At 39.8% G+C, this 25,461-nt stretch overlaps 1 protein-coding gene across 1 annotated transcript in view; it reads left to right on the plus strand.

Moving 5' to 3' along the window:
- Nucleotides 1-25,461, plus strand: part of ASH1L (ASH1 like histone lysine methyltransferase) — a 159,081-nt gene that overhangs the window by 121,844 nt on the left and 11,776 nt on the right. Inside the window, 17 exon segments of the mRNA XM_038383327.2 lie at nucleotides 5,521-5,587; nucleotides 9,718-9,791; nucleotides 11,370-11,415; nucleotides 11,666-11,774; nucleotides 13,676-13,882; nucleotides 14,899-15,045; nucleotides 16,127-16,235; nucleotides 16,418-16,490; nucleotides 16,493-16,578; nucleotides 16,773-16,867; nucleotides 20,399-20,553; nucleotides 21,673-21,825; nucleotides 22,281-22,335; nucleotides 22,439-22,571; nucleotides 23,114-23,362; nucleotides 23,795-23,881; nucleotides 24,509-24,599. Coding sequence (XP_038239255.1) covers nucleotides 5,521-5,587; nucleotides 9,718-9,791; nucleotides 11,370-11,415; nucleotides 11,666-11,774; nucleotides 13,676-13,882; nucleotides 14,899-15,045; nucleotides 16,127-16,235; nucleotides 16,418-16,490; nucleotides 16,493-16,578; nucleotides 16,773-16,867; nucleotides 20,399-20,553; nucleotides 21,673-21,825; nucleotides 22,281-22,335; nucleotides 22,439-22,571; nucleotides 23,114-23,362; nucleotides 23,795-23,881; nucleotides 24,509-24,599 — 1,936 coding nt within the window.

The raw sequence follows: 25,461 nt of genomic DNA on the forward strand, positions 1-25,461 counted from the left end.
CCTTCTCTCAAACAACCAATGAAATTGTACATGCAAATTAGCTATAGGGTACGGATGGCAATTGATTGAGTACCTCTGATATCACAGTGGTCTAGGCCTCTTGGCATGGCATAGCTACATGCCTTATTGTAGCTGAAACCCTGTGCTGTCTCAGGGTGTCGATTGTAAAGTCAAAATGGCTGAGAATTTAATAATTTGACGGTAACAGAATGCCAAATCTCAGTGATGTTTGAACAAGGTGATAAATCTAAAAAGCAGAGCTCTCAACCATCCTTGTAGCTGTTTCCATCCACTTCACACTGACTCAACAGGACTTCTAGGCTTCAGAGTGACACACAGTGCCAATCCTGGAATCTTCATATACACATGTTTAAAAAACACAGGTTCTAGTCTGGAACTTTGGGGCACCCCACTACTAACTCTTGCCAGGTTGAAAAATTAATCATTTATCCCTACTCTCTTTATTTTGTGACTCTCAGCCAATTTCTGCTCACTGAACTATGCCCATGTAGCTTCCTGAATAGTCTCTTGAGTGGGTCTTTATTTGAAGATTTTTGAAAGTCCAGATAAATTGTCATTTCAGTCCTCCTTTATCTATTATTTGTTGACATTCTCAGAGAATTCTGTTATATTGGAGGACGACATATTTTTTTCCTTATTTAAGCCATGCTGGTTTGTCCCTATCCTGTATTTTTCATGCAGGTGTTTTATAATTCTGTCTTTAATTATCCATTCACTCAGTTTTCATTGTACTGGAGGTAAAGCAGGGTATATTTTCTACCCTCCACTTGTCTGGCACAGCAGCTTTTTTTTTTAATTGAAAAATTGCAATATTTTTGTTAGGAACTCAGACCCTTCTTTAATTCCTTGTATTCTGGTTATTTTACCTGTAAAAAACTGTGCATACCTGTGGCACTATATAAATAATAAGAACATATACTGAAACCTGTTTGACTCTTGTATTTTCATATTAAATAATAATAATAATTAATAAACAATGCTTTGCACTTACAAATCATTTGCACCTTTCATCCAAGGATCTCCAAGCATACTAAAAAGGTGGGTAAATACCTATAACCATATACAGGTGGGGAAAGTAACGCACCTTTTGCAGGTCCTCTTTAAGAAGTTAGTGGCCAGAGCCACTTGCAATCTTTATTTTATATGATGTTTGTACAGTAACGATTCTTGGTGACTGGAGGAAGCAGATGATATGCCAATTTTTGAAAAGCTTGCAAGGGAGAGGCTGTTAACTGCAGACCACTATACTGAATTCTGTCTGAGAGAACATATTGGAATGGTTTATTAGGGAAAGAAATTGTGCATCACTTAGCTGGAAAATGCATAAGTCAATATGAATATATCATATCGAAACAATACAGTCAGTTGATGTCCAAAGACTCACTCAGGCTACAGCCTAAAAGGCACATGTGCGCCAAGGGATCATCAAGTAGCATTTTTGCCACCAAGAGGAGTTTTGTGTCTCTTGGAGTTAGTTCCCCATGCTCGAGGGAGCAGTATGTGTCAGCTTGACTAGTGTGCAGAAAAAGCGCTGTCCCCACATCTTTTAGCTTGGCTGTCACCACTGGTGGTGCTGCAAGCAGTAGTCCTTGCAAATCAGGGAAGCCCATGGACAGCTTGTGTCTGGGTTCTGTCAGGCATGAAAGATTGGGGAGGGCTAGTCTCCTGAACATAGGTGCAGGGGCTGGTCACAGTCTTGCCCCAAATGAAATGAAAACAGGAGAGGTAAATTGTCAATGAATGGAGGCTAAAATCATTTCACTGGGTATTGTGATGTGGAAGATGTTTTTTCAGTGTCAGGAAACATGCATGTATATGAAGATATCTAACCAAAATATGGAATATTCATTATAAGTAGATGACACAGAGAAAGAAAGTGGGTGAAGGGTGGTGGTGTGTAATATTATGAATGCTAAAAGAGAACCAACATGATGTTAGGCTACATACATCATAAGTAAATTAGGGAAATGTGATCTAAGTGAAATTACTATAAGGTGGGTGCCCAAATGGTTGCAAGTCCCATACACAGGTAGTTATGCAGTGGTTCACTGTCAAACCTGGAGGACATATCAGATCACAGGGGTTTGTCTTGGGTCCAGTACAATTCTGTATTTTCATTAACTGCTTGGAGGACTGGAAGGGACCTCAGGAAGTCATCTAATCCAGTCCCCTGTGCTGAGGTAACCGCCAAACCATTTCTAGCAGGTGTTTGTTCAATTGTTCTCAAAACCTCCAATGATGGAATTTCCACAGCCTCCCTTGGAAACTTATTCCAGAACTTAACCACCCTTATAGTTAGAAAGTTTTTCCTAATATTTAACCTAAATCGCCCTTGCTGTAGGTTAAGCCCATTACTTCCTGTTTTATCTTCAGTGGACATGGAGAAACTGTTGATCACCATCCTCTTTATAACAGACCTTAACATATTTGAAGACTGTTCTCAGGTCCCCCTTCAGTCTTCTTTTATCAAGGCTGTCCTCTAATGTCTTACACACACACTCTTGTCCATATACTCCCAAATATTAGCCTTTTCCACAACTCTCTCCCCATTGTTGACTCATTCACTTTGTGATCCACTGTAACCACTGATCTTCATCAGCGAAACTACACCTACCCAATTATTCCCATTTTCTAGTTTTGCATTTGATTTTTCCTTCCTACGTGATGTACTTCGCACTGTCTTTATTGAATTTCATGTTGTTGATTTCAAACCAGTTCTCCAATTGTCAGGGCAGTTTTGAATTCTAATCCTGTCCTCCAAAGTGCTTGCAACCCATCCCAGCTTGGTGTCCTCTGCAAATTTGATAAAACTGCTAACTTCTCCATATCCAAGTAATTAATTATAATATTTACTAGTATCAGACCAGGACTGACCTCTGTGGGGCCCCATTAGATACACCCCTCACAGTCTCGAGCAAACTGTTGCTAACTACACTTTGACTTGTGGTCTTTCAGATGTGCACCACCTTGGTAGTAATTTCACTTAGGCAACATTTCCCCTAGTTTGCATATGAGAATGTCACGTGGGACTATGTCAGAAGTCTTACTAAAATCAACATATAGCACACTGACTGCTTCCACCCTTATCCACTAGGCCAGTAACATTGTCGAAGAATGATGATGTAGAAGCAAATGCATACATGAGTTTGCAGCAAGTTGGATATATACTCGGAATTAAGTAACAAATGTAAGTGTATCTAGAAGGTAGAACAATGGACTGGGACGTGATGGTACTTCTGTTACATTCCTGGATCTGCCACTCATTCAATGTGTGATATTGGGAAAGTTGCTTAATCTACCCGTGCCTCAGTTTCCTTGTCTACAGGATGGGGATCATCCTAATTTTTTCTCAAGTAATAAAGTGCTTGGATGAAAGGCCCTAAGCGCAAAGTACAATAATAATATAAAAGAGGTGGAAGAATGGTTCTGTGCATAAGGCGCTGCTTTGGGACTTTATGTTCACTTCCCTGCTCTACCATAGACTTCCTCTGTGATCGTGGCAAATCACTTAATCTCTCTGTCTCAGTTCTCCATATGTAGAATTGAGTTGTTAATTATTTTTCCCACCCTTTGTTTTTTATTTATTTAGATCCCAAACTGCAAAAACTCATGCACATGCTTAACTTTATGCATTCAAATAGTCTCATTGACTTTTAGCAATTGAGGGTACTCAACCACTGGAACAGATTACCAAGGGATATGGTAAATTCTCCATTACTTAAAGTCTTTAAGTCAGGGGTTGGCAAACTTTCAGAAGTGGTATGCCGAGTCTTCATTTATTAACTCTAATTTAAGGTTTCGCGTGCCAGTAATATATTTTAACTTTTTTAGAAGGTCGCTTTCTATAAGTCTATAATAAATAACTAAACTATTGTTGTATGTAAACTAAATAAGGTTTTTAAACTGTTTAAGAAGCTTCATTTAAAATTAAATTCAAATGCAGAGCCCCCGGACCGGTGGCCAGGACCCAGGCAGTGTGAGTGCCACTGAAAATCAGCTCGTGTGCCGCCTTTGGTACACGTACCATAGGTTGCCTACCCCTGCTTTAAATCAAGATGAATTTTTTCTAAAAGATATGCTCTAAATCAATCACAAATTGTTGGCTTAGGTGCAGGAATTCACTGGGTTAAATTCGACTGGCTTATGTTATGCCAGAGGTCAAAATAGATGATCCTAATGTTTTTTTCTTACCTTAAAATGTAACTCTGTTACTTGCATGAATAAAGTTAAGTACATATGTCTTAGAAAATCAAAGCCTTCAACTATAAACTCTTCAGCACAGGGAGTGTCTTGTAATGTACAACACCCAGCATAACAAGTCCCACATCCAAGTTGGGGTATCTGGCTGCTGTTGTAATACAGATAATAAATAATAACTAAATGCTGTGAATACTTGCTGAATAAATACATCTTCTGTTAGATAAGAGAGGGTATAGACAGAAAGGGCTGAAGAAGGAGTAGAACCACTGGTTTTCTCCATCCATAAATCCTCTTTCTAGCCCTCAGAAATTCTTATTGGCTGTGTCCCTTTAAACTCTGGTATCAATGTCAAGTGGGTTTTTTTAATTGATGACTAAACATTCCATTTCTGATTCAGTACCCTTTATCTACTATGCCATAGTATGTTGTTTAAAATTTTTCTTTAAATAAAAGTAAGAATTTTTCTGTCCTCCTGCTCGTGTTTAGATGGGCCTGGTGAGTGTGCCTCAGAGCTACAACACCAAATGTGCACAGGCTCACTTCTTTTCCCTCCCCTTTTCCTCTGCTGGTTGCTGTCTGTTTAGTTTCAGCACTTCTGCTGTTTTAATGGTTAACAAACTCTTGAAGGGTATGGAGGAGGGCATATGCAGTCAACAAAACAGTGAAACTTACTATACACAAAATGCTATAAAATGCACTAAGTAAGCAAACTGAAAAAAGAGTATATTATTTTATTTAATCTCTTACCTTTTTTGTTCTAGTAATCTTGGACCTTACTTATAACAACTGTAGGTACAAATATTCAGATGGAAATGTGATTTTTTCAAGTCGATCGTTTTCCCTTTCAGTATTGTCCCCAAAAAAATTATACAATTTAAAAATAATTTTGACCCATTAGTCTTGAAACAGGTAGGTTAGATCTACTTGGAAAACATCTTGTAAATTTGATTAGACTTTTGGAGTTTGTATCTTCTTTAGTCCATGTAAATATAAACTATATGAGCCCAGGTTTACAATTCTCAAATAGTATGCCTAAAGATACTACATTCCTATTTAGACACTGAAATACAAGTGGCCTGACCTTCAGAAGCCCTGAATCCAAGAAAAGGCCTGGTTTTCAAGAGTGGTAGGGGTCCAGAAAAGTGGTACAGACCATTACAGTCTGACAGACTAAGGATTAATACCTTCATTAGTATATAAGTGTTGTTTTCACAAGTGATAAAACTCTCTCATTTGGCTTTCTCTGCTTTTTTCTGCCTCTCATTCTCAGCCAAAGAGCCGCCTGATCCCAATTAACAGAAAGAGAAGCTGGAGTACACTCCTGGAGAGCATGAACATGGATTGTTCCCAGATCCTATTCATGTTGGTGAGTACTTCGTATATGTTTTCTATTGCTGAGAATCAAGTGCCACTCCTTAGGTTGGGGGTTAAACTTTTCCATTTAGATTTTCTATTCTCTCTCTCTCTCTCTCTCTCTCTCTCCTTTTCCTCCCCACTTTTTTCTGCCTTTTTCTTGTAGGGTCACTCATTTCACCTACTCTTTAACTGTCAGAAGTCATACTCACTCCTCTGTGCTCTGTGAACTGTCTTTAGTCTAACAGTTCAGACTGAAGAGCACTCTGTGTGTTAGGTTTGTTTTGTAGAAATGGCTTTGTAGCTGTTCAATAACCAAAGTTTCTTGCCCCAAAATTGTATCAAACTCATTTGATTCAGACTCTGAATGCTTTCATCATTCAGAGTCTATGGGAACAAGATGGACTGTATGAGAAATACAATAAAAGCTTTTCTTAAATTATTTTTTGGATTTTACTGTTTGCAATTTTTCTGTTTACTCTACATTGTCAAGATCTTAATCTAGTTTTCATACTGGTTTATCAATCAAAATAAATGTTACTCTTTAAACATTATATACTTTGCTTAAGTGTTGTACAATAATTTTCTTTTCAAAGCAGTATTAAAGTAGGATGGAAACCAGTAAAATAATGAACACCTGTTATATCTCTAAAACAAAACACAAACATTAATAAATCCTTCCCACATACCTGTGAATGTTTTTAGCTTCCACTTTCTAGATGAGGAAAGTTTTTTGTTTGATTAGAATGTCTCCTTTAGCCAAGGCCTTGTGTGTTGTGTTGTGTTGTGGGTTAGCTTATTTAATGAAACAGCAGCTGAAGGATATGACAGATCTTCATGTGTAAATCAATAACCATGAACTTTTAAGAATTCAAATTTCAGAATTAAAGGTATTAACAAGAAATCTGTGAATTTTCTCAATAAATTCCTCCTTTTTTATTAGTTCATGTGGTTTGTCCCACAATTGAACTGTCTCCCTAGAGGCTCAGGTTTAGTATGCAATGCAATGATCCTGTTCTTTTTTCCACACAAAGCCATAACCTCCAGTTTATTTGTACCAGCAGACACAAACAAACTTCTGCAATAAAGATAAGGAAGCTTTAATTACTCTGTATTGGGTAGCTGGAGAGTGGTTTAACTACAGAATAGTGTTACAAGGTTTAATTCTCTGCCAAATAACTTTACTAGTGCCTGCTTAATGAGTGCTAGAGAACGTTCCATATTCTCCAGGCTTAGTGCCAGGGCACTTGAAAGGGCCTTTTGTTTAACTCAGTGAGGTCATAGAAGTGAAAGCAAATTCCCAGCAGATTTAGCTGTTTCCTGGAACCTGCTAAGGATAAAAAAAAGCTTTGAAATAAAAAATAATTTAAGAGTAAGTTGTAAGGAAAACATTACAATTTTTATTTTCCAGTTTTCTCAATGATGGAGGTATGCATTTGAATCTAAATGAAACCACAAAAATTATTGCTAGAGGAACATGAAAGGGCTTGATTAGACTCAGGAAAGCCAGGATGTTTGGGCATTGGGCTGACACTTCATCTTTATTCACCCCTTTTGGTTTCAGATCTGTGCAGCAGTATCCAAACAAAATGACAGGACAACATTTTAATCTTAGTTTAAAAACTCCTGGTGTTTGCAGTATCAAACCCTGACACTTGTAGTAGCCAGGTTCTTAATGGCAGAAACTCTATGCACACCAAGAAATTGAACTATTGCTGAAAATGTTTTTTCAATATCATGTCCCCTTGAAACTTTATTAGGAATGGCCTTGTCAAATCTACACTTACCATTTAAGCCACTACCACTACTACCAACATTTAAGTCAATACCAGTTCATGGAAACCGATTATTGAAAGTCATTTTCAGCCCTGGTTCGTATTTTTAGGGTGTAATGGGCTTAAGACTTAGTACATTAGACCCTAATGGATTCTCCTGACCCCTCTGGTCTATTGTGTAAATTAGGCTTATGGAAACTTTTTATATTATTGTTATCTGTGCTAGATCATTCTAGTTCTTTGGGCACAGTAATGAGAATTAAGGAGAGAGTATCAAACTTTATTTGAAATTCCTAGTTAGAAGTTACTGATGAATAATGTATGAGACAGAGCTTCTCTCCTCCAGTCAGATAGCTGTTTTCCTTAGTAAGTCTCCTTAAAGTAACTTCATTTCTGGAAGTTGCAATAGATTTGTACTGTATAGTATCTGTGTCTACTAACTGTTTGACACCAACTGTTGAAATAGGAAGGAATATCTCTTACACAAAAACAGTGGGATGGGCTGTAGATACCTCTCCAAAAAAAAAAAATTTGTACAACAGGTTTTACTCAGCTCACTTATACTGGTTAGGAAAGAGGAAGTGATATGAAGATGTGGAGCTTGGAATCAAGAAGCACTTCAAACATACTGGAACCCTGCACTGCATAGGCAGATACAATTATTTTTAGAGATCTCCTTGTTAAATTATGCAGCATAATGCCAGTAAAAGAGTCATTCACTGTCTCATTGGTTAAGAAATCAAGTCTGGGCAGAGTTCTGGAATTCTTGTCTAGATACTTGAGAACCCAGCCACTATCTCGTCTCTCTTTACAAAATGTAGTTCAGCGCAAACTGTTCTGTCTCTTCCATCCTCCTCCTCTCTTCATTGTACGATTTAGTAACTCAAAAGTGCTTAAAGAATTCCTCTTTTCTTCCAGCATCTTTTTTCATGTCATATAATAAACAGTATACACATAGTAATAGTCTTTGTGCTCACTTTGGTAAAATAAGTAGGGGGAAAATGGTCCTTCCTGAGAAAATCTGACTGGATAAAACAAAGTAAAATAGATTGAATGCTTAAGAACACTATTCATTTTCTACTTGCCATATTTTTAGTACACTCACTTGTATTGCCCTCCTAAGTGCTGTATACTGGGAGCAAGGGAAGCACTGAAGGGGACTCAAATGATTCTTAGGAGCATCCAACTGAGTACTTTATCAGATGACTTGGTCAGATTTTCCATAAGAATGTGCAGAAGGGAGAGCATCAGTTGCTTGTTTTACAGACATCTCACACTGATAGGAAGAAATGAGGATTGGCAAAATAAATTCTCCACAGTGTTTCTCTGACATAGAGGGCAGGGCTTCATGGATCAGAAAATTTCACTTTGAGTCAGGCTGGGAAAAAATCCAGGATAGTTCCACCTTTTGGAAACTTAACTGAAATCCCATTTCAGTACATTCATGGGTGGGGAGCGGGGAGGGAGGAGAGACTCGCCCTCTACATACTAGTACATTGTTTGGGGAAAGGGGGTTGTGAAGAGCAAATGCCAGGATGAAGTTCTGACCTAAAAGCACAGCTGTGGAAATTGCTAGTGAAAAAGATCTGTTACTGCATTCTTGGGTCACCAGGACCCCACTCTGTACACTGTCCCAGTAATAACATTGAGATGTTACAATGTCAAAAATACTACAAAACCAGAGTAGGTACCTTCCTGGGGAAAATAGATTTTTGAAGATTAAAAGGCAAGTCTTTTTATATCTGTAAAATGTATTCTGGCCTTCCAGTTTCTCACTTTACAATGACCTCTCCTGTGAGAACCCCCGCAGAGTTTCTGGCATTGTTGTCAGGAGTTAGCTGCAAACATCAGTTTTATGATCTCTCTAAGGTCAGTCATCAAAGTACAGTTTAAGACCCCCTCACCACAGAAAGCAGAGTGCCTTTCCCTCTCACCTTCCCCAGCAAGCCAATCTTCATATTTGGAAGTACAGTTTATGTGACCCACTTAAGAGGCTAATGGAAAAAATCTGTTACTGAACTGTTGGGTCACCAAGACCCCACTGTACACACTGTCCCTGGTAATAACACTGAGGATGTTACAATGTGAAAAAACCTCATTCAGTACCCATAAGAATAAACCTATCTGTGACACTAGAGGAAAGCCAACAACACCAGCATGTTGTGATCCTTTCGAAGGATTCTTTACTGACATGTTTCCTGTGTGCTCCTAATAAACAAAATGTTCTTTGAGGATTTCTGCTATTCTGCCTTTTACTATTTTCAGAGATTTGAGGGGCTTCTGTCAGAATTTGGCTCTGTGCCCATTCATGGTCCTCTTTCCTCATGAGTATGTATGAATGAGTGACATATAAACAATTTTGTTTCAGGGAAGTATCTGAGACAGAAGAGAATAGACTTCCAGCTGCCCTATGACATCCTCTGGCAGTGGAAACATAATCAGGTACAAGACAAAAATGTTACTAAGTGCCAAGATTGCATTCAGAAATTCTAGAAAGAAACTAGGGTTCTTACATCACAGCTACAGTAACATTTTCTGAATATTGGTAAATATTTATGTTGACATTAATGAGAAAATAATTTGCATATATATTTAATGTGGACAATTTCCATTTTCCCCTTCACTGCAAAATAGCAGCAGTCTACCGAGTTTCTGAAAAAGCCATCTTTAATTTTGCTATGGACTTTTATTTTGGAGGCCTGCTTACTTTTTATAAGGATCTTGTTTTAGACGCGCCTCAGGAGAATTCAGATGTACTGCCAACAGCACTGAGAAATTTCAGGCCTTATTTTCTTGAATCAGTCCCAGCAGAATGGAATTTATTTTTTACTTGCAAGCTGAAATTTTCATACTGAGGGGAGTGCAGAGAGTATTTAACAGTTACACACTTTAGAGATCTTTAAAAAGAATGTAAGGCTAAAAATAGGGATTTCTTTTCTTTTTCTTAACTGAGAAGTCTCCACCAGTGATTTAACACAGGCAGGGTAGATCCATCTCCAGCTCTACAGCAAGAAATGAGCTCTAGGAGATGTAACCTCACCATGTAAATGAGCTAAACAAATTCCCAAAGTAGTGTGGCTCCAGGTGCTCATCAGAATACCACCAAAGTCTAATCTTAAAATAGTGAAAGCTGTTGACATTCTATTTGGGGAGAGTTCCTGGCTTTGACTTTAAGATTATCTACATCTATCAATATCTTATCTATATTATAATATTACATAGTTAAAAATGGTATGCACTCCTTATGCACCTAATATCTGAACACTTATAGAATCATTTGTTATATGATGTCTGAGACAGTTGATACTGAAAGGAGCTACTAGTGCAGTACACACAGAAAGTGAATTGTAATTATTCTTTTAAAACACAATTAAAAGGAGAGCAGCAATGTTACTATATATTAAATTGTTAGCTGAAATCTAGTTCTTTAATAGCTTATATAGTAAATATGTAACAGTGGGAACTCCCTTTTATCTCCTGTCTTCTCCTTATATATAGCAAATTATTCTGACAAAAGGATCTGCTTTTCCCTTGGTTCCAGCCCAGAGATCTTGGGCCTGAGTTCTGATTCCCCCTCCTTACCACTGTACTGAATATAAGTATACTGCTTTACCACAAGAGCAGGTGCCCATACTCAAAGTTATTTTAAATAAGTATTTTTCTCTGCAATGCTGAGGGAAATATTACTATCCCAAAAAGCTATGTATTTTTCCATAGATGTTCTGTTTGACTTTTCCTGCTTGCTGTGGTCAGACAATATGGAGGAATAAACCATGTTGGAAATTTTGTTCAGTGAGCTCTCTAAACTTAGGTATTTTTTATTCAGATACATTTTTTAATCTCTCCTCTGATGTGCGCACACAGAGAAATAGCCTGAGCTGATCTTTATGCATATATTATCCAGTAATTAACATAAACATATACTTATGAACAACATGCCCATCATTTTCCTGACACTTCTGAATGTCAGCTTCAGTTGTACAATGTATTAAGTAAGAATTTTCTTTTTTTTCCTTTTAGTTGTACAAAAAGCCAGATGTCCCACTTTATAAAAAAATCCGTTCTAGTAAGTAACTTTATTAATTATTATTATTTATTGTATTTATTACTTTATAGTGGGTGTCATTAGACATGTGCCTTTCACTAAGCAGTGTAAGTATTGAACTTTGACATGACTTCCACTCTTCCACCACCCCTGTGTTCCATAAAAGACTGGCCGTCCACCTTCTTCTCAGCTTTCTATCACTGGGGTGAAAGCATTTCAAATAGCTGTTTTATTCTGGAAAAATTATTTCTTTCCTTTTTTCTTTTTCCAGACGTCTATGTAGATGTTAAGCCTCTTTCTGGCTATGAGGCCACCACATGCAATTGTAAGAAACCAGATGATGGCAATGGAAAGGGCTGTTTAGATGACTGTCTTAACAGGTAGGAAATGTGCTGAAAGCAGAATAAGGGAATTCCCCTGAACAGGCTAATCCCCATAAACTGATACTATTTGAAAGTTAAAGAGATGTGCTGGGTGTGATCAGAAGCTCATCAGTCTGAATTGATCCCAGTACAACAAAGTGTGGATACAGAAGCATATAGCATAGTTTCCTTTACTAGCTACCGCTTTAATAATAAGAGAGCATGCTATTTCTTTCCCCTCCTCAGACAGGAAAGCAGTCTATTGGGCTGTGCTTGAAGCTTTCAAAGACCCATTTTACTCCATGGACAATAGTAGAAGCCATTCTTTTGATGATTCCTTCTGAAGAACTTTAGTTTGAGGACAGGAAGGAATCTCTCAGTTTTTCTGAGGTCAGATCTATGTTCAGAAAAGAACATTTGCTGATGGAGCTGGAAATGGATGACTCAGGAGGGAAGGGAAGGTATGAAGAAAGAACAGGAATCCCATGAGGAGGAGAGAAACAGAATGTAGTCATTATCACAAAGAGAAAAGCCAGGAAGAAAGTAAGACAGAGACACGTTATAGAGATTTTGGATTACATTCGTGACTACCAGAACAGTTCTCTGTAGGGAAGAGCATGACATTTCTTCAATCTAAGAGACTAGTAATCAAATAACATCTTAGACTAATTTGCCATTTCATTATGATTAAATCAACTTTGCTTATGAAAGTTCTTCAGCTCTTGTGTGCTAAGCGCAGCTCTAATCTGCATAATTTAGGTTACCAAAGAGGTTACCTTATTTAAAAATGATAATTTCATTAGTTTTCCATTGTTCCTGAATCTAAACTACACCCTATCTCCCAGTGCTCCTGTCCCTCACAGCTCTCCTGCCATTCAGCAAAGTGACATTAGAGCCAATCCATAATCTCCTTTTCAGGATTAAAACCATAGCATTCTCCCAATGGATAATTCAACAGGGCGGGGAAAAATGTTGGGGACTCTGGAAAAAAAAACAGGTTGCACAAATTTATAATCGGTATCCAGAGATTAGTGTAAGGGATTTCTATACCTTTTACTAGCCAGTCAAAATGCAAGAGATATTGAGCCTGATTCTTTTCTCCACGGTGTGACTTTTTTTAAATTGCACACCAGCTAAACTGACATAAAAGAGTGGAGAATCAGGACTGGAGACTGTTGAAATGCTGTACATAAATTATGCCACATGCCCCTGTAAGAAGCATAGTAGTGGTAGAGCTGAGCAGGAAATTCTTTTCTGATCCTGGGAAGATTTTTCAAAATCTCAAAAATTCATCCCCAATCAGAACTCAAAATTCAAATCTCAAAAATGTTTACAATTAATATGAAAAAAGCATTTTAGATCAATCAAAATGTTTAATTTCAGTTTCGACCTTTTTATTTAAACAAGACAATTGTATTATAATTAGTTTAACTTTTGAAACAAAAAGGTATTTTGAACCTATAACCATAAGTTTTCATTTTGAAAATATTGAAATGAGACATTTCCACAATTTCTAAACTTGTTTCCAAAAAATTTTTGAACTGAGAAATTCACTGAAACCAATCCTTTTCCAGGAACAGTTTCTGTTTTGACAAATTGCCATTTTACAACCAAAAAAAGCTGTGTCAAAAATTCCTAGTCAGCTCTAAATAGAGGTGTTTTTGGCTCTGCATCTTCACTTGGATGTGTAGACCTACAAACTTCCATGTGATAGACAGCTCATTGTATTGCTACTTCTGAGATAGGAACTGGGACTGAGATAGTATCAGTTTTGTGACAGAGGAAGGAAAGGGGATCCCATTGTCAGAGATTTGGGGAAAAGTGAAACCTTTAACAGGATTTACTATGTGTTTTGCTTTAACAGCAGCTCTCCATATATGTTTACCATTTTCCTTTAGCTTGTTTGTCTTTGATTTTAGGATGATCTTTGCTGAGTGTTCCCCTAACACTTGCCCTTGTGGTGAACAATGTTGTAACCAGCGGATTCAGCGGCATGAGTGGGTGCAGTGTCTGGAACGATTCCGTGCTGAAGAGAAAGGATGGGGAATTCGTACTAAAGAGCCCCTGAAAGCAGGACAGTTTATCATTGAATATTTGGGAGAAGTTGTTAGTGAACAAGAATTCAGGTAGAAACTTGTAATTACTGTTTCAAATGGCAGACTCACTAAGTAGCTCTGAGAACACATTATCCCCTATAGAGAATTATTTACTAAGTATGAGGAGGGAAGGAAGGGGCACTATTTTTCTATCCACTAGCACCAGGTAGAACCCATAGAATTTATCATTTTAATCAATAAACTTTTCTTCAGTCAAACTGAGAAAGGTGATTAGCCTCTGCAACATAGTGCCTGCAACATCTGTTCTGTAAATGCCCAATGCCACAAGTGAATATGAATTTGATACAGAAACAAGCTCTGTACAGGATTCCAATTGTACAAGACAGAATCAGCAAGCGGCATTGTGCAGGAAAGGAAATGAGCCTTTACAGGCAGACACAGAGACAAAGAACAACAGGTGGGATTGTTAATAACTGATGAAAGGAATAAATCCCCTGGTCATGTTAACTACATACCAACTACTGTCAGGGTTCAGTCAGGAGATAGATATAATGTTTGCCTGAAGAGTGAGTTGCTGATATGGCTGAACCCATTTTTGCACTGCTAAGGAGGAGTAGCTTGCCCTAGGACGTATCCCAGGAAACTGTGCCCAACCCCAGAAAACCAAGATGAAGAGAAGTGATGATTTTGGAGAATATATACAAATTGTGCAACATGCACACAACCAGACAGCCTTGTACTTGCACATTCGTCTAACACATGCATGAGACAAAGATGAAATCTGTACAATTAATTGGCATAACACGAGACAGCATGGTCTGGAGGGAACAGCTCCCAAATTCTAATCCCAGTTCTGTCAGTGACCTTGGTCAAGTACACTGCCCTTGTCTGTGCTTCAGTACCTCATCTGTAAAAACAGAGATGACAGTGCTTATCCTCGATCTCTGGATGTAAATATAAAGTGCTACAATTGTCTCTCTAAAGCCACCTCCCTCAGTTCCTGCACACTCTGTTTCCATAGTAACTATGTGTCTGCTTTGCTTTGACAGTTGGTATCACAAGAACTTACCTGTGTTGCTTTCTAGGAACCGGATGATTGAACAGTATCATAATCACAGCGATCATTATTGTCTGAACTTAGACAGTGGGATGGTGATTGACAGCTATCGCATGGGCAACGAGGCTCGATTTATCAACCACAGCTGTAATCCTAACTGCGAGATGCAGAAATGGTAAGAAACAAATACTGTACATGCTGGACCTCTGGCTATATCCATGGTTAAAATGTAGATAGGATGAGCATCTAAGAGAAGTTGGTCTCGAAATAGGGAAGAGATGAATTGGGCAGAGATTGAAACAACATCAAAATATTGACTAAGGATCTTGTATTGTGTAAGACTTGTATTGCTGTCAGGTAAATGTCACATCTGAGGCAGGCTACTGTCCTACATGGATCTAAATAGTCTGTTCTGGTATGGAAGCTCCTACATTATGTATGTCACGTTGTTATGAATAATAATTAAGACTAGATGGTGCAGTAAGATAAATCCATATGCTTTTCCCCTCTGGCAGTTCAAATGTATTTGTGAGTTAGTATAATAGTAAAATAGTCAGAATTTACCACTATCTGTGACCACTATTCTCTACTTAGGAAAGACCCTAGTGTTAGGATAGCAGGAAATATGGCGGGTAGGGATTGAGTGTATTAGCAGAGATTTGTGGGGGTGGCTTTATACTGGAATGTTGGGTGAGCATAATAGGATTTATAATAAGGATAGCATGGTGTGGAAGCTTGCTGTGCTTGTCTGTACCTAGTGCAGCTTTACCCAGTGCTAATTAGTTTTCCTTTATATGAACATGAAAATTCACACAAAAACAATTATGGAAAGTAATAGAATTAATAGATATATTCAATGATAATGTGAGGTCAAGTGTTAGTTTCTGGTTCAGAATGAAGCCCTGAAAATTAAGTGAATTTGGTGCGGGGGGGTGGTTCTTCAATTTGTGGTGCCTCATGTGATTTGTGACTCCTCTCACTTTGAAGCCACAATTTCCTGCTCTTTATAAGTGAAGTATACATTTAATGTTCGTTGGAGGGCTTTGTAGGGAGAGGGATAAGCAGGAGAGAATGGTAAAAATGAGGAATGTTTGGCTCAAGGCCAGATGAAAATGCTGTTTCCCACCTCTCAACACTTGCACTGTGTGGACAAGCCTAATTTTGCCCCAGCACCAATTCTTTTGGCCACCACCTCCAGACCTTGCAGCCCCTGCATGATGATAAAAGCCAGGATTTTTCATTTATTTTCTCTACAGGTCTGTTAATGGTGTCTACCGGATTGGGTTGTACGCACTTAAGGACATGCCTGCTGGTACTGAACTGACTTACGACTACAATTTTCACTCATTTAATGTTGAAAAACAGGTGAGGCTCGCACTACTAAACCTAGATGAGTCTCACAAAAGATGAACAATTCTGTGCAGATTAGGGGTTATTAATAAGGCCGCACTGTGCTATATGTGCGTGAGCTGGTATTTGGTAATATTGACAGATTTTTCCATTGTTGTGATTTTTATTAAAAAATAATTATTCTTTTTACTTCAAAGCAACTCTGCAAGTGTGGTTTTGACAAATGCAGAGGAATAATTGGGGGCAAGAGTCAGCGAATGAATGGACTCTCAGGCAAAACCACCAGCCTGTAACCACACACAGAAGGCCTGGACGATCGAAAGAGAAGAGAAAGTCAAAGCACAAACTAAAGAAAGGGGTGAGTACTGAAGCCAGCTCTTCTTTCATAGACAGGTTACAGGGAAGTCAGTTTGTTTCAGCCAGACCAAGGTGAAGCATATTTGTTATATATGTGCATAGAAAACTGGAGAAACAATGTTCAGAGAGTTGGCTCAAATGAATTGCCATACCATTTGTCCTTGGTTTCTCTCACCAGAATTATCTATTTTACAGAGGGGCCACATTACAGAGGAGACTAGTGAAAGTGTGAACACGCCAACCAGGTTGACCCCACAGCTTCAGATGAAGCCGATGTCCAACAGAGAAAGGTAAGGAACGATTTCAGGGTTGTTTTTCTCCCCAGCAATGCAGGGTTGCTATAAAATCAAAATGAATCTTTTCTCCATAAAATAAGGCATCACAGAATGTCCAGATGAAGAAGAAGGGTGCTGGGATCTGTGGTAAATAGATTAAGTATTAGGATCTGTTGTGGATCAGATAGGATCTGTTGTTCTTAATCTGAAATTGTGGCATTGGTATTAAAACGGCCTTTCCAATCGCTGTTTTAGAATGGGTCATATTAGTGGGATGGAGAATGCACACACTGCATCAGTGTTCACATTCTCCTGTGTAATGTGTTACTATGTTACTCCTGGAAGCAGGCACACCTGTTCAGACCAGTGTGGAATGCCTCAGCCTGCTCTCTGTTGCTGTTCTGGCAGGGGTTCTGCTCTTAGCAAAGCAGAACCAATCAATATGAAGTGCTGGTTTGAGTGGAACCAACCACACAAGGTTCTTCCTGTGCAACTAACAAAATTCATTGCGTTAGCATGGCTGGCGAGTAGAACAGGGCAGGCAGCAGTTTGGCCTGATGCATTAAGACTTTAGAAAGGAAAGTAGTAGGGAGAGAATGTGTAATGTTTTTATGAAGCATATATTAAAAGTGGGGAGAGATGTGCCAGGAGTGCAAGTTCCACACCTTAGCATTGCTCACCAATACAGTGGTGGAACTGTCAGGGCACAGATTACCATCAGGATGAGGGTGTAAGGATCCATGGACTAGAACCTGGGTCTGAAGAGCCTGGGACAGCTAACATTCCCACAGTGCCACCAGGGGGCCATTCAGATCTCTGGCCAGGGAGCACTGTAGAGAGTAGGCACCGCAGGAAGTACTGCCCAAGGGACCCAGAGTGACAATACCCTACGGCTCTCTGCCAAACGCCCTACTTAACCCTGGAGGGTGCCCCAGGAAGCTTTCTGACTTCGGGCCTGCTGCAATTCCAGACCTTACCACAGCTCCTGATCTCTGATCCCAGCATGGCTCTGACCCTGACCCTTGCCTCCTGACTCCAGCCTGGTATTACCTGCAATCTCCAGACTCAGACTCCAGCTTGAATTTGACTCTGACTTCAGCCTGGTACTATCTCTGGTCTCGACCCTGGCCTGACTTTGATCCTGACTCATGCTTATTGAACCTGGCTAGTGATTCCTTCAACCCTTGTTCGTGTCCCTGACGTATGGACCCCAGCCCAGCTGTGATCACTAGGCCAGACTGCCTGTTCCCCAGTCCTTTACAGTTTGCCCAGATCCTCTTTCTGACCCCTTCCACAGACCAACAGAACCACCTTAAACTTAGTCAACTACTTCTTCAGGCGGTCAGTGTAAATAACGCTGGGTGGCAGGCATGATGTGATGTCAGCTCTTAGACCTTTTGGGCAGTCGGTTGCTGCAATCTGCAGCAACTGCAAGTGACAACCAAGCTGTAGTCCCTAGTAAGTGGAAAGGAAAATAATGGCCCCTTGCTGGGAATACATGTGTTTCTTTGGTAAAGTTATGATAGCGTAAATATTGGTAAGTGCCCAGCCTGTGCAAATTATGCTGAAAATCAAAGCTGTGTAATGTAAATAACCTTCCTTTTCATGGAAAGAATGTGACTGAAAATAATGAAACCTACTTCATAACTTCCAAAGATACCCCTTTGTGAGTGGGGACACAAAGGAAAAGAGACCCTCCTCATACTGATGCTCCTTACCCAGAAGCTAGAATTCTATCTTTAAGGTAGTCCCTCCAAGAGAGGCTATCAGGGTTCACAAAACAGAGATAGAGTAACTGATGCAGGACTCAATTAATAAAGAATTAAAGGAGGATAATATAATTAATGTCAGTCATCATGGGTTTATGGAAAATAGATCCCATCAAACTAACCTCATACCTTTTTTTATGAGATTACACATTGGTTGATAAATAAATAGGGTTCATGTAATATGCTTACACTTTTGTAAGGCATTTAACTTGGTACCGCATGACATTTTGATTAAAAAATAGAAAGCTATAAAATTAGTATGGCACACATTAAATGGATTAAAAATGACTAAATTGATAGGTCTTAAAATGTAATTGTAAATGGGGGCAGTCAAATGAGTGTGTTTCTAGCGGGGTCCTGCAGGAGTCAGTTCTTGGTCCTATGCAATTTAATTTTTTTTTTTTTTTTTAATGACCTGGGAAAAAACATGGTCACTGATAAAGTTTGCAAATGACACAGAAATTGGGGCAGTGCTAAATAATGAAGAGGACAGGATACTGATACAGAGCAATCTAGATCATTTGGTAAACTGGGTGCAAATAAGCAATATGTGGTCTAACATGGCTAAATGTAGATGTATACATCTAGGAACAAAGAGTGTAGGCCATACTATAGAACGGGAGATTCTATCAGTAACTCTGAAAAAGATTTAGGGATTATCAGCTGAACATTAGCTATGGCCAAAAGGGCTAATGTGATATTTGGATACATAAATGGGAATCTTGAGTAGAAGTGGAGAGGTTATTTTACCTCTGGTTTTGGCATTAATATGACTGCTTCTGGAATACTGTGTCCAGTTCCAGTATCCAAAATTCAAGAAGGATGTTAATAAAGTTGAGAGAGTTCAGAGAAGAGCCACAAGAATGATTAAAGGATTAGAAAAGTATCTTCTAGTGATTGAGCTCCTTGAGTCCATCTGTTTAATTTAACAAAGAGAAGATTAAGGATCGTCTTGATTGCAGTCTAAAAGTACCTACGTGGAGAACAAATATTAATCAACAGCTCTTCAGTCTAGCAGAGAAGGGTATAACACTATCCAATGGCTGGAAGTTGAAGCGAGACAAATTCAGACTGGAAATGAGCTGTAAATTTTTAACAATGAGAGTAATCAACCATTGAAACAACTTCCAAGAGCCATGGTGTATTCTCCATCACTGTCAATTTTTAAATCAAGAGCAGTTGTTTTTCTAAAAGATCTGCTCTAGGAATTAGTTTGGGGAAGTTCTCTGGCCTGTGTTGTATAGGGAGGTCAGGCAAGTTGATCACAATGGTCCTTTCTGGCCTTAGAATCTATGAATCTATAACCGTGTTATCAGCAAACTGATGTATTTAGGAATTATCTCTCCAAGAGGTATTACAGGGGTGACAGAACAGAAACTTGAGGGATGCAGCATTTCAAACTCTTAATTGCTGGACATGCACTTACCTATCATTACCATTGTCACTAATAGAACCACACTACTGGAGGGAAGTTCCAGACACACCATCATCATAATTTAGTTACCATTTCAGTAACAGATGATCAGCCATGTCAAAAGTTACCAAGAAAACAAGTCTTAGACTGTCATGAGCCCATCTGAAACAAAGGGCTCCCATCACTACCTCTGGTGTGCTGCATAATAGATGGCATTAACTGATTAATAGATTAGATTAGATCCCCACAGTACTTCCAAATAGATCAGGGAATATCTAAGCTGTTGCCTTCTTTCTTCTGCTTCCAGTAGTCAACATTAAGACAGTGAGGTGATTTGAAAATGCATGTTTTTAATTTTTGCAGGAATTTTGTGCTAAAACGTCATGTTTTTCTGGTACGGAATTGGGAGAAGATTCGGCAAAAACAAGAGGAAGTGAAACATGTCAGTGACAACATCCACTCTGCATCATTATAACCGCTGGAATGGAATCTGCCGGATGACGGCAACATCAAATCTGGTGAGGCCTGCACAGTCTCCTGCTGTTACCTCTTTCTTCTGGGGGACCTAGTCAAATCACATTGGTGTGAAAGCTTACAGCCATGGATAATTCAAATCAATTCACAGATCCAATAGAAAGTTACTACCAAGTCCAAATAGCTTTTCAAATACTGATTGGGGTGTTTATATACAGATCTGTTTTCACTGTCACTCTGAGTGAGGAAAAATCTCCCCCTATAGGCTTTTTTTATTATTCTTCATTATGGAGTTTTACATTTTCCTCTGAAGCATCTGGTATTTCCCATTGTCAGAGCCAGGGACTGGACTGGATAAACCGCTGGTCGATTCAGTACAGAAATTCCTGTGTTCCCCTGCAGGATCCTGAAGGCTCACAACTCCCACTGGAAATGCTATTGTTCATTTGGAATTCCTGTCCCCTCTCCCCACAGGTGATTTTTCAGAGAAGGAGAAACCTGATGTGGCCATTTTAGAGAATTGGCATAACAGCATAAATAATACAGGGCAGAATTAGTCCATAATGAGAAAAGAGCTGCTCAGCACCTGCAGCAGCAGCAATCCATTCTAACTTTGAGAGTTCTCATTATCCTCATAACAGTGAGCATCTCTGAGTTTAGGTCTTTGGGAAACAAGGTTTTCTGGTTTGCCATGTATTATGGGGATGGGACATGTGGCAGCCAAAGGAAAGTTACAAACCCCTCTCCAAAACACTCTCCATTCAGAAGATCAGATCTTACCCTCAGTTATACCCATGCAACCCTATTCCAGCTTTTGGCTCCCCTCTGGCAGCTAAGTGAGAAATTGGGACCCACATGCCTTCATTCACGTTCCCTAGTTTGTCCTGGTTCCTTTTTTCCGCTCTAGCAACACAACGTAGCCATAAATCCAGCTTAGCTGGCTAGAGCAGCACAAAACAGCCAGAGAATACCAGTGAATCTGACTCTTTACTTTTTATTGTAACCCAAATCAGTGTCAATGCTAACAGGAAATAAGCTTCTGAACTTGGTGCAGGAGAGGAGACACCATCTGGCGTCGTCATAAGTATTCAATTTGAGAAGAACGTTAGTTCCTCTTGAGGTAGAACTTCTATATAAAGGTTGTTCTTTGTCCCTTCTTTCAGATGTCTTCATGACCCAGTTCTCAGCCCTCCAAACCTCCCGTTCTGTGCGAACACGGCGCTTGGCTGCAGCTGAAGAGAACATTGAAGTGGCTCGTGCTGCACGCCTTGCACAAATCTTCAAGGAGATCTGTGACAGCATCATCTCCTACAAAGGTGAAGCAGACACTCTGCTATCAGCCTGCATTGAGATCTTATCACTCTTCCGAACACAGGGATGAGGGTCATCAGAGCATAACGTATTAAAGAAGAATAAATTTATTTCAGGACTTCAAACAACCCCTTCTCCATTGCTCCTCCTACCCCCAGCTCCACCCTCCATTTCCCACAATCTCTTCTCCTGCTACCACAGTTGGGGATGTCCTACAAAAGTATTTTGTATAGATTCAGTTCTATGATTCAGTGTGCAAGATGCTGCTGCAGTGTGAACTGATCTTCAGTGCTGCCCATGTAAAGAGTGCACAACAGCCAGTTCCTTAAAATATCCAACAATTCCTGTTCCCTGTGTTTGAGGGTGAAAAAGGGGATCTCTTTAGACTAGTTCACTGTTTACATCTCTTGTTTAATTCTGGTATGGCAAAGCACTGTTCAACTCTGTGCTTCCTTTACAGACTCTTCCAGGCAGGCTCTTGCAGCTCCACTGCTGAACCTTCCTCCAAAGAAAAAGTAAGTTCTTGCTTCTCAGACCAATCTACAATTTTATTCTAACCGATTTGTGCATCTTTGACATGTTGGTGAAAATGACACTATAGATTCCCTCCTCTTTTAGAAATGCAGATTACTATGAGAAGATCTCTGACCCCTTGGACCTTGCCACTATTGAGAAGCAGATCTTGACTGGGTATTATAAAACTGTGGAAGCTTTTGATGGGGACATGCTGAAGGTCTTCCGGAATGCTGAGGTAAGGATGCCAAGCCATAAAGCTACAGCACAGGCAGTGTGGGTGTGGCCTGAATTAATGGTCATGGCAACAGAGGTTCTTGCAACAGAGAGAGAGATTTATATAACTCTCCTCTGACAAGCCAAGTGAATGCAGAGAGATGATATTGATAACTTGTTCACTTCAGCCTGCTCTCTCAACTTGCTCCAGCTGCATGGTGCTAACAAAGTAAAGGCTTGTGAATAGTGTGCATCTTTCCAGCCTGAAGAGACCAGCTTGCTTCTCAAAGGAATTAAATTGTACTTCAGGGGCATACAGGGATAGCCAGGGCACACGCACCTGCCTCTAAGACATCTGGGGCAGGCCCCAGAGGTACACGAGAGCTGACTGGGCAGGGACATCTGACCTAGAAACATATGGCAGTAGGTAGAGTGAATATACCCCAGTAATGAGGCTAGCAGAGTAGGCCATCTCCCAAGAAAGCACACTGAAGTGGGCAGAGTGGATGAATGTGCCCAAGGTAAGGGGTGTTTAGAAAAGTGAGTTGCTTTTTTTGTATTCAGAAATACTATGGCAGGAAGTCTCCAATTGGACGTGACGTGTGCCGACTACGGAAGGCATATTACAATGCTCGCCATGAAGCTTCTGCCCAGATCGATGAGATTGTGGGGGAGACAGCAAGCGAAGCTGACAGCAGTGAGACGTCCATCTGTGAGAAGGAGAATGGGCATGAGAAAGATGAGGATGTAATCCGCTGCATCTGTGGCCTTTACAAAGATGAAGGACTCATGATCCAGTGTGACAAGTGCATGGTGAGGAGGAACAAAAGGGAGATGGAGTGCCCAGCTCCACCTTCCCCATGGTGAATAGTTCCTATAGCCACAGCTTCCACACAGCTGATAGGGCAGAGTCCCACTTCCAGATTCCCTTTTCTCTCCAAAGAGAATTTAGCACCGCTGTTTCCACACAGGAAATGCAAATAAAATGACTAGAGATAGGAGCTAACACTTATGAAACAGCCAGCAATACATTTATACAGAGAAGTTAAAACTTCAGCAATGATGAATAAAAACCAACAGCATACGGATCTTATTGTCTTTTATCTGACAATATGTGAAATATTTCACCAGAAGCCCTGCATTTCCTTTTGGTTGCTTGTTCTTATGCTCTCTTAATCTGTCTCATGAGGAGATTTTTATTTACAAATTATAACCCATGTCTTCTTAATCGGGATTTCTTTGTAGGTTTGGCAGCACTGCGATTGCATGGGTGTAAATTCTGATGTTGAACACTACTTGTGTGAACAGTGTGACCCTCGATCTGTGGACAGGGTAAACTATTTTCAGTTGCTCTTGCTCTGATGTAACAATCACAAACTGTAATACTACTTGCATTTATATTATTGTATGTGCCAATTAGCCAGAGTGTAACTAATCTATGGAGTTAATAAAGAATTAACTCTTGTTGCTCTCAGCTTTGTGCTGGCGTGCAAATAGTGTGGGTCAGTTCACAGTTCTCTCTCTTGGGCTAGCAAAGGCAGAAAGCAAGCTTCTGAAGCAACCCATGCTAGATTTTATCAACTGCAACAATAACCAAGTTGGGAACAGATTAGTAGCCAGAATCCTACATCTCCTACCCAAGGAAAAGAGAAACTGCAGAGAAGAGTTTTCCGCTTTATCCGGCAGAAGAGTTGGTTTAAGCCAGTATAGAATTGTGAGGCCCAGAGCTTTTGCCAGTTCAAACATGACAGGAAATGCGCACCTGAGGATCTCTAGCTTTACATACATCTCTTGAGTCCTCTTTAATTCGTTAAATATTAATTCTTATTCTGTGTCCAGCTATACTGAGCATTTCCAAAGTGCAGCATATATGGTTGGCACTCTGCCCCAGTGCGGACAGATTGTAAATGATGGAAAAGGGTCACCCCATCTCACCAATTCATTTCTTTCTTTTGCCAGGAGGTCCCCATGATTCCTCGTCCCCATTATGCCCAGCCTGGCTGTGTTTATTTCATCTGTCTGTTACGGGATGACCTGTTGCTGCGCCAAGGTGTGTGCATTCTCTGTGCCTGCTGTGATTTCCATCAGAAAGGAAGATACAAAGAACTCTCTGGTTTGACCTTGATTCAAATATATGCATCTTTCATATGAATATGAAATCATGCTCTTAGCTATTATGCAGGTGACACATAGTGAGGAGGCTGAGATGATACAGGCTGATTGATGGGTAGGCATTACGTTTCTTTAGCAGAGGCACGAGCTTTCTTCTGGCCAAAGAAAGAAAGCTGAGGCAGCTGCTGAGAGTTAACAGGAAAGAGCAAGTCCAAGAAGGAAGGCATGGGCTCGGACGCACTTTGCTACCAAGCTGAATAGATCATAGGGCCATACACTGGACATGGAAAAGACCTATTAGATCATACATCCCCTCTTCTGCTCCTCACAGTGTATACTTCTAGTCATTGTTTCAAAGCCCCAAGCCTTGTAGGGGTCAGATCTCATAGAGGTCTCTGTCAGGAGACTTTTCCTGATATTGAACCTGAATTTTTCTTTTTCTTAATTTCATCCCACAGATACAGACAAGGTTAGAAAGAGATCCATACAATATAAAGAGAACTGATCAAGAATGAGTTAAACCAGTTGGTATGTTTATTAAGGGGCGTGGGGGGATGGGAGACTTTTCAGGAGAGGGGAGAGTAACTAAAAAAGAGACCAGGAGCAGTGCCTTCTCCATCCTTTGAGTGAGACTCTAAAATGCTCATTTCCTCAGCCTTTCTTAGAATCCCTCTGCAGCAACCGTCTTGGCCACACCAAAGACATTTGGTTTCCTCTTTGTTTGATTTTGTCATTGGGTTGCTGATTGGGGGGATATTGGGCTTCTAGGTTTGTTCCTTCTCTTCTAGTTTCTCTGTTTC

This window comes from Dermochelys coriacea, chromosome 24 (assembly GCF_009764565.3).
Source record: "Dermochelys coriacea isolate rDerCor1 chromosome 24, rDerCor1.pri.v4, whole genome shotgun sequence".
In the NCBI taxonomy this organism is placed as follows: domain Eukaryota; kingdom Metazoa; phylum Chordata; order Testudines; family Dermochelyidae; genus Dermochelys; species Dermochelys coriacea.